Consider the following 15,169-nt stretch of genomic DNA (forward strand, 5'->3'; position numbering starts at 1 on the left):
TGCAATCAAAAGTCTTTAAAAAAAAAGTGGAGATGTAAAGAAAGAGTAATGAAAATGCAAAAGAGTGGGTAAAAGGGTTATGTTATAATCTTTAGGCCCACAAGCCACATGACCTTTCACTCTGTTTTGGTTGTAATCTGAACAGAAACCCTAAATTCCTTTAATTTTCCTGGCCATGCATGCCAACAATCCCTAATTAATTCCATGACTCCAGGTATAAGGATACAACAACACATTTCAGATACCCATATTGCCATTTTTTTCCTTCTCTGAAAGGAAAAAAAGTGTTTTTCTATAATACTATTTATCTAATGCAACAGATTTATCACGTCATTTTATATTACAACGCTCGAGTGTTAATAATAAGTTTTCTCCTTTTCAGTTTAAATAATCAATATATATATAAGGCTGTCAAAATATATCATGAGACCGGAATCTGATTTTGCAAAATCGTAATATTAGCGGATACGGATCGACTTAGCGGGTTCGTTTCAAAATTGTGTCAACAGTTTATGACACGAAATAAATGAGTGTGTCATGGATTGATTCGCGAACCTGCCTAACCTATTTATAGACTATACGACTCGTGATAGTATAAAAGTAAAAACATTTGAAATTATTAAAAAATCTTAAAAAAGTTATTAAAAATTTAAATTAAATTATATTAAATGTGCATAATTTGGGTACATATTGATAAATTTAAGGTTAATTGATTTTTAAATATTTTAAATAGTCGTATAGGTTAAGTAAATCATGTTAGTTGTATTATTTGTGTTTGCTGTACTATTTATTTATTTTAATATGTTAGTCGTGCCCAGTGACGAACTAGGACTTCAACATAGCGAGGGTCAAATTGCAATAAACACTATATAAATAGACAAACTTAAAAATTAAGGGGGTTAAATTATAAAATATTCAAATGTTGGTGCTAATTTTAACAATTTTAAAAATTTGGAGGGAGAGGCATGCTGTCAGTGGTCGTGCCGTGTTGCCATTTAAAATTTGTGTTATGTTAGAACTGGAAGTTTCAATATATTTAGTTAAATGGACTATATTCATATTGGTTTTAATCGTATCAATAAAGTGGATTTATATAAACTTTTGACGCCCTTACATACATGTCTAAAATGTAAAGTCATATGTTAAGAGAGAGTTTTGTAAATTAACGGGGTACATGTAATGTGTTAGATAATATTTTGATATTTTTATTAGTATATTTGGCCGACCACCTCCATTTCTTATATGCTGTTGCATTAATGGCGTTGTTTTAATATTTTTGGTGTTGTAGCCCATGACTGTTAATGCAATCTAAGCCGCCTTTCTTTTATCTTTAGGCGATGACTCTGTATTTTGAAAAAGGAACTAAAGAAATTATGTTCAAGTCGTATTTCTAGTTTCTAGCAACTTCAACATAAGCTGGTATATAAGAAATTTTAGTTCGTAAATTAGCTTTAAGTCAATATTATATGGAGAACCATAAAAATGAATGAAGGAGGTGAGGGGGGAAATAATAGTCAGCCACCGAGTTAAGGGTGTGATAAAATGACTAAAAATAAAATATAACCGAAAACGATGATGACTTTGCAAATCATTGTTTGACGATAGAAACAATTAAAATTGCTGAGATTGGCGGATGCGCCCAACCCCCTAGTTCTTTTTGTACAGGGGCGGATCCATAATATTTTTAAAAGGTGAATTTTCTGTAGTAAAAAAATTATTATTTAATTTTATATTAATATTTTTTCATTTGTTTATAAGATAAATAATTATCCATCATATCATATGCTCTTTCTATATCATATAGAAACCTTCAGCCTGAGCATTAAGAATTATCTTTCGGCCTATGTTGAACATAAAAATCAAACTCAAAATGATTAATTTGAAAGGAAACTGATTATGATTATATTTACTAGTATTGCAGTAAATTATGTATGTAATTAAGCTGTCTGTTATACAAGATCATCTAGTCATCATCTTGGTTTAGAGCAGCTATCAAAATAATAGAAAAATAGACAAATTCTTACATAAACATAGTCTATCATTTCATTCTTAGACATAGCCAATAGATACTATAACACATCATTTAATGTGCGAAAACTTTAATAAACTAAACTATAATATTACAATCAATTTAATAATGTATTATATGTCATAAGCTTTTTCTACAAATGATGTGATAGACATAGTTTATATAAAAAAATCTAAAAATTGTTATAGAAGAAAAAGTTAAACATGTTTTATATTTCCTCTCAATCTAATAAAAAGTATTTTACATACATTATTTTAGAAAAACCAATAAATAATATGTAATTTTATTTTCATATCTTCATATTACATTAAATATCACGTATTTTAAAAAAATCTAACAAAAATAATAAAAGAAAATTAGTAGAAAAAGAAAATAAAAAATTATCATAAATAAAAAGTGTTAGTTATAATGGAACAACCAAAAGGAAAATTTAAAAGATTGAATTGGAATGTAGTATAAGTTTGGATGATGAATGAAAGTGTAGTCTCTTTCTTGTAAATAAAGCAATCTTCTAGGCAATGAAGTTTGAAAAAATGAATTTCAAAGATAGATTATGACAAGAGTTCATATTTTCTCATTAGAAGTTCAAAGATGGTCCCTCTCGGAAAGGATTGTACCGAGTTAACCAAAAAGGTGGCATTGACAATATAATGAGTTATGAATGAGTCCCTTCACCTCTACCACCCATAAGGTTTCAGTTCAATCAGAGCGAGTTCGATTATGGAATCAAATTTAGTTGCTAAGTTCAATTATTTATTTGGTTTGGTTTGATTCGATTTGATTCTTATATATCTCTGATCATTTAAGAGTGTCAAATATAAATAATTTAATAATAGGTAAATATAAACAAGATACGAGACAAGACGAATTATACATGTCAAGTTTAATCTAGTTGGTCAATTATGAGTCATAGCTATGTGACTCATACGAGTCATAGCAATGTAACTCACTTAATCCAATTATTATAAATGAGTTAATTAGAATATGAATCATATCAACAAGGTATGTTTATATAATGAGTTATGTTCCTTATTTTTTCAGGCCTTCTCCTCTACCACCTATAAAGTTTCAGTATAATCGAAGCTCGGAGCGGAGTTTAACTACCGAATCAAATTTATGGAGTTAGTTTAATTATTTATTTGATTTAGTTTGATTTTTCTACATCCTTGATCATTTAAAGGTGTCAAAATGAATTAATGGGACGTCTTCGTATCGTATTGACCCACGGACAACTCATAAAATAATCGTGTTAACATTAACAAGGCACAAAATTAAATGAATTATATAGTACGCTTAATCAGTTGGTCAATTGTGAGTCATAACAACACAATCCATTTAATCTATTTATTATAAACGAATAAAAATATGAAATATATACCAATGTGACACGTTTGATTCATTTATAAAAATTACCAAAAGTTGATCATATACTAACACAACATATTAAACTCATTTATTTAACCATATCCAATATAAATAGCACTAATACGATATAATTTGTACATTTATCGACATTTCGGGTCTAGTGGACATGGTATTATAAGTTTTAAATTATACCAGACTGGATGAATTCGAATGCCAACCCAGCATGACACGTTTTAAGTCGTATTATAAACAAATTAAGTCGCTTATAACATAAAAAACATTTAACCTCAACTCTAATCTGTTATTTTTTTCGCGTTAGGCGAATCTTGTTAGTGTGTCATGACAAATTTTGACACCCTAAAAGTAACATTCTTTGCTAAACATTATATCAAACACTACGTAGACACGCTCCTTATGCATACGACCTCGCCAAACTTGACCGGTTATTGCCTCCTAACTTTATGAGTTGGGGTCTCATTTTCTTGTGTTATTAGGGAAGCCAAACAGTTTGCATTGTAATTCAGAGACTGAACGAACATGAATGAATGTGTAAAGTTAATAAGATGGGACCCTTGTATGGACTTACACGTGAAAACAAGGTCCAATTCTACCCAACCAAATTTATTTTCTCACCTATCCCACGCCACCATCCGCGCTTATTACACGGGGTTTGCCCCTTTCGTTGCCTCCAATTTGCCGGACTTCACAACGGTACTTGACTGCAATCGCATTGAGTTGAAGTACCGCTAAACTTGAACGTATAAATTCAATCAAATTTTATTTTAAGAGTTCGAACTCAACTCGAACGTAATAGAATATTTTTTTTTTGATAATTGTAAAGGAAAACGCACTTGTGTAAAAAATTTAGACCACAATATAGTAAATTGTTGCGAACGCTTATACCATTTGAGCTACAACTCATTGGTATGTAATAGAGTAATTAAAGATCAAATTCGACTTGATTATCTGTAATATTTAAAAATTAATTTTTTTTCATATAAAAAAATAATTGTAATTATACGCTCCAACCATCTCAAATTGATGGACATGATTTTAAATTTTTTTATTTGAAATTATAGGCCCCCACTGTAAAAAAAATTATTCACACTCAGACTACTTTAATGAGTAATTTTAATATGTGCCCTTATTAATTATAATGAAATATATTAAAAAAATGCAAAAAAAATTCATAAAATTAATATTACATTAATTAAGAATAAATCAATGCAAATATATTTCTCTCTAAATACTTAACGTTTTAGGAATTTTAGATGGTTTTAACAATTATCTTTCAAATTTATCCTTCATATAAATATTCTATTAAATATGTGGCTCAGTTTTGTAGAACTAAATTTGTGCCTTCATAACATATTAATTAACTAATGACTTGATAAATAATATTCTATATATCTTTATATTTAAAATTAAGACAAAAAAAGGGATAATTTCACTTAAATGAACAATTAAAAAAAAGTAAAGCATACTTTTTATAAACTAATTCATTTTACCTAGAGAAACTAAATTTCTTAATTTATAGGTTTGTCCTAAACTGTCGACAAAGTGAATATAATTTGAAGGATAAAAACGTAAATAAACTAAAGCTCGACCTCGCAAGCCTACCGAACCGAGTATTTTAATATTTGAACTTGATTTGGCAATCAATTCGAGCTCAACTCAATATTAAATTATTAATCGAGTCAATTAATTTTTTGAATTAATCCAAGTAGCTCTCGAGTTACACCCCTAGGTCAAGAAGGCAAGGAAGAAGGTAATGTCGAATCGTGACAGTCAAATACGTTGGAATGGATCACAATATGAAATTATCATTCCTTCAGCTATACCTATTCTGAACATAAAACTGAATGTCTTTTTCATTTTTATACTTCCTACTGTTCCTTCACATAAATATAGCAGAACAAAATCAAGAAAGGAATCTGCAGCCATTTTATGGATGCAGATTACAAATTGGCATCATATAAGAATTAACAAAAAGAGAAAAAGGGAGGGACAAAATGGTACATTACAAAGAGCAATTGTGTCAGTGAGATGCTGAAGGAAGCTTCCAGGAACTTTTTGTAGCTACCAAAATTTGTTCTCTCCCGTGCGATTCAGGTTCTTTCTCATGTATAGTAGCCGTCCACCTTACAGCATGAGCTATGTGAGCCACTTTGTCGATAACTTCAGGAGAATCGCGAATCACAACCGTTCCTTCTGGACGTAATATTCGATCCATTTCCACCATCAAATCAACAAGGTTACATCTGCAATATAATTTATGACTGATCAACTTCCGAATTTTAACGATAGTAAGCTCGCTAATGTGGCTAAGGTTGCAAATAAATGGAGTTCGACTTGCACAAACACCAGTTTTATGCAAGAGATGCAATAAACTACTACTTTATGTAAATCAAGAAGACTTTATGTGGCAGATTTCATATTTATAATCATAAAATACAAAGAATAATTCACTGCTTCACCAATTGAACGACGTCCAAGTATCGAACCAACAAATATAAAGAGAACCTAGGAAACAACAAGCCAAGAGCATAATACTTGTTATGTAGTATAATGCTACATCAATCTCTTACAATCAAAATCATGCATGAAATGGGGAAAAAAGTTATAGCACGAAGCATCATATGCTGTTCAATTCTACTTACTAATGCAGATCAACATGCTAATGAAGCATGCATGCCTAGCATAAGATAAACAGGCAGATTATCACGATTATATTAAACTTCCAACGATAGTTTTCCTTTCCCTGAAAGAATAATGGACAACAATGTTTCCGTATTTTGATAAAAGAAGAATGAATTATCCTAAACAGCAAGCAAGCAATAGAAAAGGCAAACAAAGGCAGGTGTCAATCAGCTAGCTGCTATCAAAAGAGTTCCACAAAAAAACCACAAATTCCTAATGAAGCAGGTAACTTTCTTAATATGGTTAAAACGAATAGGAAATTATTAACTATCGAGTGAACTACATAATGTAGATTCACAGTACCTGTGTTTGCTTGAGCCTTGATCTTTAATTAGCGATTCAATGTTGGCTACATGGATGAGATCATAAGTTCGAGGATATGTTGAGAAAGGTTCACACCTGTTACAAATTAAGAGCATAATCAGTACCATAAGTAAAAGTAAGATGTGTTGCAATTGTTAACTTGATATAATTCCAAGACAAGTTCATTTCCACTAACAAGATAACTACATGGAGAAATTGACAAACAGCAATGAATAGAGGAGAAGGCCATGTAGGCCGTTGCATTCCAAAATTTCCAAATACAGCAAAATAAAAAATTTACAACCCGCATTATTTATTTAATGTGCAGCAATAATAATGTAATGACAGGATGACGATCACAATACTATTTGGGAATACGAGCTGCAATAAAAGACGATGTTAACAACTAGTAGTTAAGACAAATGGTCATGATAAAAATCTCCTAGACATGATGATGAAAATTCAGACACGAAACTGGCAGAACTTTCTTTCCTAGAGTACCACATCCTAGCAGATTGCCCCCAACATTACATTGTAACTTGCAAACGGGAGGTAAAAGCTAATGTTAACTCAATTTTGCTTTAGGAGCCCAATAATTAAAAGAACAATTTTACTCTCATGGTCTCTAATCTTTTGAGCTTTTCTGTTTAGCAGAATCAGATTTATGTAGTATAGTTTCTCCCATATGTAAGGCATGTGAATCCACATTCCATTTGATTACTCCACTTGATATATGTGCTGTACAGCTTTAACCAGAAATTCCTCCCCCGCCTCCACCAAACAAAGTTACATCACCACTGCAGCATATTCCATGCTGTTTCCTGATTTACACATTATAAAAGGAGATACTACAATGAACACTAGGATACGGGTTTCCATTTCCAGTTTAACCATTGATGCAACAAATGCACGGACTAGGCACAAGTCCAGACAGTAAATTGTTATGACTATCTGGGTCTAATTGAACCGCCCTTTATAGACAACTTCATCATATGCAACAAATTGATCATAGCTTGTTCAACAATTTTGGAAGGCTAAGAAATACATATTATCAATAGTAGTAACATCCACATACAGTTTTATTCATTTTCAATAAAGAGCAAGACTAACTTACCAATCATGGTACACCCCAATGAGGCCTCGGTCAAAAATGACGCCCAAAGTTGACAATTTGCCAGCAGGAACAACATTCATCACCCACAGAGGATCAGATGACAGTGCTGCAGCAAAACCCCCAAAAAACGCATTCATGTCCATGACATTGCGAATAGCATGAGTCCCTAGTTTCATATTTAATGAATTCCTATAATATGATACCCTCCTTTCCCATCGTCGAGTGTCAGCCTCAAACAGATCAATTCCATTTTTCATCATCATGGCCCTTGCAGGAGCTTTTGTTAACCTATCTGGCCAATTTGGGATTGTCCCAACAGCAAGATCTCCATCAACAGAAGCCATCCTACTCACACATTTCTTTAATTTCAAATACCTGCAATACAAATAAACCTTATTCTAAGATCGCTGGCTAGTCACAATCAGATTACATCTCACATATCAAACACTGTAAAGTCAAAATCATAATATTACGTATACATGACAATGTGGCCAAAAAGGTATTTTTCATCAAGTTTCTTAAAATTCATTTCCACTCGACTCTCAGAAATTGAGAATGCATTGCTAGCTTATTACCAGGCCTGATTAGGATCATCCGAGTCTTCACATAATTCAAGCCCAAACTCATTTTGGTTAGGCAGGCATGAATCTGCAGCTGGTTTTTTCCAAATGACAGTGTTTCCATCCACAGCAATCAACTCATAACACAGTGCCCTTGCCGCACCTTGGAGATCTGCCCATTCTTTGTCTTGTTTAGCCCACTGAACAGGAGGACCAGAGATAACCAAATATCCTCCAGGGCGAAGTAATCGATCCACTTCCATAAAATAAGTTGCATCTGAAAAATATTATTCCACAGTAAGAACTAACTAGATGTAGCTGAACAAAAAGAAATGCACAAGCCCTCAGGAAAAGAGAACTAACTATAGGCTGTAAAAGGGATCAGACACCGAGAGCAATGCACCAAGTCGAAGGAGAAAGAAGGAAACGGGAGTCTTCGAGTGCCAAGCATCGCAACAAATGCCGGAATTCCTCTTTCTAAGGCAAATTGTATCTGTGATTTGTGTGAATCTCTAGGCGCAAACGAGAGGGGTAATATCCCTTCCTTGAGCAAATAACCTCCAAAACTAGCAACCTACAATAACAATCAAATCACAGAACGCCACATTTATCATCCAACACATAACATCTAAAAGCAAAAACAATCTGGAAAACAACTCCTACCCCGCATCCCATGTCAAGCGCAGTCCTCAACACACCGCCGCTAATAGGAATATACTGTCCGAGTTTTTCAATATATTGAATAGCCCCTTCAGGAAACATAGTGCCCCCACCAGGAAACACAAAATATTCACCTTCCTCCTTCATCCATCCCTGATGCCCTTTCCTATCCGCAATTTTATTGTGCGGCATATTTGCATGCCATATCTACAGCATAGTAGTTAACTTAGAGCCTAATTGTCAATTCAATCCACTCAATAATACCAATTAGCTGCATAAATTCATTTCTAGTTCAATCAAATTACATTACAAACACAACATTTCGATTTTCGGATACCTTATGCAAACTCTGAGGCCATTGGACGGGAATCTTATAGCCGTTAGGAGGAGGAATCAAACAGAGAGGCGTCTCGTCGGGAACCGGACAGTGCCGCTCTCTGTAAAAATTCATCTCTCTACTAAGCTGACTATTACGCCTTGGATCTTCACACGGCATGTGATCAGCGGAATCCGCAGGACAAGCTTCGATTGGCTGAGTATGTCGGCCAGCCTCAATCAACTCCACTAAACGGTGGCGCTGACGTGGATCTGACGTGGATAGAAGTAAAGACTGACGACCGGAGGCGGCGAGAGAGTCGCCTAGTGGAGTGAAGACTAATAGGAAGAAGAGAAATACTAAGAAGAAGAATGCTGCTGTTACTAGGTCTAGAAGCTTCCATTGTCTAGGGTTCCGTTTAGACGCCGGTAGATTTAAGTGACCCATTTTTGATTCTGGTGTGTTCGGATCTGATTAAAACATTGTGATGATACTGATTTTTTTTATCTTTTTGAACGGCGGAGATTAACGGTGGTTTTAATAAGTTACGGTGAGGGGATTTTGAAGAAGAAGCTGCGTTACAGATTGGATTTTCTTACAGTTCCATCGGTGAAGATGGAGTGGAAAGTTTGGGAAGTCTTTGCAAGTGTGGTATTAGTTAGAGGTGGAAGTGGACAGGGCTATTTGTACTTGGCGGTGATGGATCTGACGGTGAATGCATGAGATTGTGGCGAGGTGTAGTACAGCTGTGACTAATAGATAGTTGGCTTGGTAACAGACAAATGAAATTTGTTTTAATTGATGTAATTAGATAGCTGCAGCACGACAGCTGCAAAGCCAATCCTTCTTTAAGAAAATGATTAAACCAATAAAATAGATCTATTCAAGTACTAATTAATCTCTCATAGTTCGTATTTTTTAGGCTTAATAGTAAAAATAACGTGACAAAATAAATCAGCAAAAGTTCATTTAAGCCCCCAACTTATTACAAGATATCAAAAGTGTTCAAATTTGTTAAATAAATAAACCGACATCTTGATAAAATTTAGCAATATTACCCAAGAATTCTAAAAACATATATTTTGTATTACCTTAGAATTCTAAAAATGTATATCCTGAAATTATAGTATAGGGTCATTGGGGGTAAAATGATACAGATTTGATGAACTGTGGATTTATTTGTCAAAAATCACCAATTTAGATGTTTTTGGTCTTTTGTTCTAAGTGGGAGGGCTGAAATGAACCTTTATTGCAAAAGAAATTAACGACCGCAATTTCTGGTATATATCCAAGTATATACAAAAATAAAAGTTCACCCCCCGATACTTGCAATTGTTACACATGCACCCTGTAATCCTCAAAATCTAATTACCATGGACAGCTCAGTAAACTAAATGAGATATGCTGACCAGGGTACTGCATGATCCCAGCTCAAAAAAAAAAAATCAAGTTTCTTGATGCCTTTAAGATGCAATCTACTATCTTGAACAGCTCCAGAAATTGTAATAAAAAAAAAAGTCCGTCAAGCTCCAAAATCAATTAATTTAAAGTTTCCGAGAAGCCCTCAGATTATATTCATGTTTGATAAGACTTGCCCTCAGCAGCATTGCTCTAACATCCCTATCGAATTCACTGCCGGTTTGTAGAACTCGTTGAAATGTGGCGTTTCTTTGATCTGCATGCCGTGCATAAAGAATTTTGTTGTGCGAATCGATCCGTGCCTGCAAACGAAATATAGTTTGATAATAAAGCAAAGAAGAGGATACAAACAGAAGCAAGAACAAACACCTGTATTTGATTGTCGGTGATCAAGGCTTCGAGTTCTTTCTCTAACCCTGCAACACTTGTTTTAAAAGCATTTGCCATCATGTTCAAATCAACAGACACAAATGGGTGTGTGTACTGAATGAGGGCTTTGTTACGAATTTGATCGTATAATGTCTCAACATGATCGTGCAAATGGATGTCGAGCAGTACGTTTGCTTTGAGATTTCCCAAATACTCTAGACATGAAGCATAATGGCTGCAATGAAACAAGACGAGATGTTTATGTTATCAGGATTTTAACCAAAAAAGAACCCAAAAAGATTCACGATGATGATAAAGAGTCAAAGACCGTTAAACAGTTGGAAATAAGACATTAGAAATGGCAGCCTTTTGTTTCATTATTCCGTTCCTGACGAATAGCATAAGAATGTCAAACAAATATTTTAACCTGCAACGTTTTAGCTTCTTGCATGTCCCTCACTAAAAGGAGGAAGATGTGGTAGATTCACCACCTCACTATCGGTTTTCTTCTCTAGTTTTGAGTTACACCCCGAATTAAAAACAATCCAACCTTAATAGCATTTTTGTTAAATAGATGAAATTAAATACATAAGTTATTTTCCTCTGCCTTGCTATACTTAAGAGTATCATATAGAAGTGTAACCACCGCAATTTTTCCTAGCTATTTTGTAGCAATTTGTCACAAAATCAAAGCATACTATACGAAATTAGGATAACATATTCTTTGCAGTTTTAGTGTACCTTGAGTAGAAGTCATGAATTAGCTCTCTCACTTCAGGTACCAACTCCAAGAAATTGCGGAAGTTCAAATTGTCTATTACTTTGTTCTGCAAATGAAAATTATGGAATCAGAAATTAGAACTGAAGTTCCCATTAAGATGTCATAGAATCAGAAATGATGAAATACCTTCAGCTCTGTCCGCTCAAAACTTGCAAGAGCACAGAGCCCTCCATATGTTGCAACATCTTGAGGTGCAATGACTTCATTGAAAGAATTTCCCAATTCAGGAGCCACTTCAAGGAACTGAACACATACGACAACAGAAAAATTGCAAGAAAATAAGATTATCCACTGCTAACAACACAATATACACACTCATAATGAGGATCCACAAGTAGTACTTAAGCGTCATTGAGTTTTGGTATATGAAACTCGTTGCCTTTCAACATTTATAAGAAAGGCCCAACTATCATAAGCCAAACAAAAGCAAGGATATTGCCAGACAGAGAAACAAAGCCACAAATTTTTAAAAAAACTAAAGTCCCGTGATAGCCAAACGGAACTTATGCTGTTCTTGTTCTCATATTTATTGATCACAGCGGGATTTATATCAACCTGATACGTCTTAGCATCAAATTGTTATTTTTAGTGACTAGCGTTAAACACAGAATCAATTTCTCATATCCCCCAAGTCCTTCAAAAACCTATCCTTACTGGCCAAAAATTATCAGTCTAAAGCCATGTTACAACTTTTATAATAGATTACTGCAATATAGCTATCTCAGCTACACTAGGCATATATCTCATGACTTACAAAGTATAATACACTTGTAACCACAATGCAGATATTCTAAGTCTTCACAAAATGAGCATAGAATAGAGAACTAATAATGCAGAAGCTGACAAACCTTACGGGCAGCAAGCTTATACTTTTTAGCCTCCAAATGAGCTAATCCAGCAGCACACCGTAGCTTCGCAATAGTAACAGGATCGAGAGCCTCAGGAGTTTGCTCAGCTTTACTAACATAGCTAGTAACATGACTAAACTGACCCATCTCAATACTAACAAGAATCGCACTCATACACATATGAATAATATGCTTCGATGTAGTACAATAATCGCGAGTCCGAACATAGCTTTTGAAAGCATCACCTAGAGCGCCATGTGCATAATAGAAATCTCCAAAATCATTATATCCCATTCTTATACTCTCTTTAATCAAATTCGTCTGCAACAAAATTAACAACAAATTAAAACCCTAATCGAATGCCACGTCATCAATTACAAAGACAATTAAGCTAGGGTTTTACTTACTCTGTACGCATTGAGCTCGTTCTCGAGCCTCTCCTTACGCTGGTCGGCTCTCCGATCAACAGTTTCGCACCAGGAGCTATCCGTACCATAATTAGGGCCAAGTCTGCCGTCGAGTTTAAGAACAACTTCGCGAAACAGCTGTGTGTTCTCGCCTTTCTTGATTTCTTCATACGCCATTCGCAGCGCCTCTAATTGCATAGTAGGGTTGTCGCAGTGGTCGGCTATGAAGAGGAGCCTTGCGATTTTGGTTCTTCCTGAGTAGAGACCGGCGTATGCTTCGATGTCGAGCTGCTCGCCGCTGATTATTGGTCTAGGGTGGCTGGTACTGTCGCCTCCGTTGGCGTAAATCTCTTCGTCGGCTTCCATCGTGATCGGCGGTGTTTTTCCTCGGGGGGATAGGGCTTCTAATTTTTGATTTTGCTCTCTCAGGCAGGCTGGCAGGCCGCTAATTAGAGAAGAACTGTATTAACTTTTGTACAAACGACATCGTTTAATACTGCCACTCTATTTTTTTTTTTATTGAAACTCTATTTTTCTTTTTCCTGAAAGGTAAAGATTTACACGTTTGACCAAATTTTTATTGGGCTAATCACCAAAAAATGCCAAACCTATACGTCTTGTGTTAATTATAGCCAAACCTTTAAAAATCACCAGATTGATTTAGCCAAACTTTATATATTCTGTTTTTTTTTTAGCCATTTTTGAATCGAACCGGTTTTTCTGACACCATGTCGTCCACGTCACCGCCAACTAAGCAATCGGCTGCCATGTCAGCTGAAATATTTAAATAAGATTTGGCTATAATTGACACAAAATGCATAGGTTTGGTATTTTTTGGTGAATAAAACTAATTTTTAAATTAAATAATAAAATGATTAATTATATTATAATAAAATTCATATATATTTAAAAAGTAATATTTTTATTTAACGCTAATTAAAATTAATTTATTTTTTTATTAAATTTAAATAATTCTAATAATTTTTTTACATATTTGATGGATATATAATTAATTTAAATTCTATTAAAAACAAAAAAATGTCATATTCATCTTAACATTTTTTTTTAATTCCAGTCGTCGGTTCTTTGACACCGCCGCCGTTTGAGACCCAATTGTTCGTCTTCCGACGAACAATCTGAGAGTAATATACACAACAAACATACGACAGTGTTCATAATTCAACTATACACACATAAACATAAAAATAATCGCTGAATAGACTGCTTATTTAATAGGACGAGTGTAATTATTTTCTCATTTTTTTTCTTTAAAAATTGAAGCTCATTGTGGTGTAATCAATATATATCATGATGTTTATAAGCATAAACGCATATGTCATTTTACTCGGCATATCCAAAAACTTATCTTAATTTACACATAACTATTTTATTTATTATCTAAACCAAGTCATAACAAGATCTCAACAACATTAAAAATAATAAATCAAAATCAAAATCATCATGAACATTAAACTTTTTCACCAAATTCAATTCAACATTAATTCTTAAGTAATACATTAATTCATTTTTTTAATTACATATTTATTAAAATATATTATAATATAAATTTATTAGATTTAATTAGGTTTAATAAAAATTAAAATTAATTTTAATTAGTATGAAATAGGAAATATTAATTATTTTTAAATATATATAAATTTCATAAATGATATAATTAATTTACTAATTATTAAATTTAATAATTGGCTTAAATTTAAAATCAGGTTTATTCACCCAAAAAATACCAAACCTATTTTTTTTGTCAGTTATAGCCAAACCTTATTTAAATATTTCAGCTGTCATGCCAGCCAATTGCTTAGTTGGCAGTGATGTGGACGACATGGTGTCAAAAAAACCGGTTCGATTTAAAAATGGCTAAAAAAGAAACAGAACATATAACGTTTGGCTAAATCTGGTGATTTTTAAAGGTTTGGCTATAATTGACACAAAACGTATAGGTTTGGTATTTTTTAGTGATTAAGCCATTTTTATTTGATTTTTTTTTTAAACAGAGATAGATAGAAGAACAACAAAACTAAAAAATCAAGAAACAAAAATGATTAAGGTTAACTATATGAAGCTTTGACCGATTGTGCCCATTGGTGCGCTAGCTTGTTTGCCCGTCTCGGAATGTATCGAAAGATTGTCGAAGTGAAGGATCGTCTAAGATGCCAAATGTCTTCACAAATACCCTGTAAAACTGCAACATTACAAATGTTGGAGTTAATAATAGAGGATACTTGGAGTGCATCGCCTTCAAAAATAACATTCTTCCATTCATTCTGAATTGCCCAATTC

At 33.6% G+C, this 15,169-nt stretch overlaps 2 protein-coding genes across 2 annotated transcripts; both read right to left on the reverse strand.

Annotated features, from left to right (window-relative positions):
• Positions 1-5,197: 5,197 nt before the first annotated feature.
• LOC126687096 (probable pectin methyltransferase QUA3) lies at positions 5,198-9,714 on the reverse strand. Its single transcript, XM_050381470.2, has 7 exons — positions 9,069-9,714; positions 8,735-8,938; positions 8,435-8,645; positions 8,087-8,348; positions 7,512-7,886; positions 6,398-6,493; positions 5,198-5,655 (listed from the first exon to the last, which is right to left on the reverse strand). Exons 1-7 carry the CDS (start codon positions 9,492-9,494, stop codon positions 5,433-5,435), a joined length of 1,797 nt encoding a protein of 598 aa, XP_050237427.1. The 5' UTR covers positions 9,495-9,714; the 3' UTR covers positions 5,198-5,432.
• A 594-nt stretch (positions 9,715-10,308) lies between these two features.
• On the reverse strand, positions 10,309-13,324 carry LOC126687435 (COP9 signalosome complex subunit 1). The gene is made up of 6 exons (XM_050381996.2): positions 12,872-13,324; positions 12,465-12,785; positions 11,743-11,859; positions 11,577-11,662; positions 10,836-11,070; positions 10,309-10,768 (listed from the first exon to the last, which is right to left on the reverse strand). The coding sequence occupies exons 1-6, from the start codon at positions 13,235-13,237 to the stop codon at positions 10,592-10,594; spliced, it is 1,302 nt and encodes a 433-aa protein (XP_050237953.1). The 5' UTR covers positions 13,238-13,324; the 3' UTR covers positions 10,309-10,591.
• Between the last annotated feature and the right edge of the window lie 1,845 nt (positions 13,325-15,169).

This window comes from Mercurialis annua, linkage group LG6, assembly GCF_937616625.2.
Source record: "Mercurialis annua linkage group LG6, ddMerAnnu1.2, whole genome shotgun sequence".
NCBI lineage: Eukaryota > Viridiplantae > Streptophyta > Magnoliopsida > Malpighiales > Euphorbiaceae > Mercurialis > Mercurialis annua.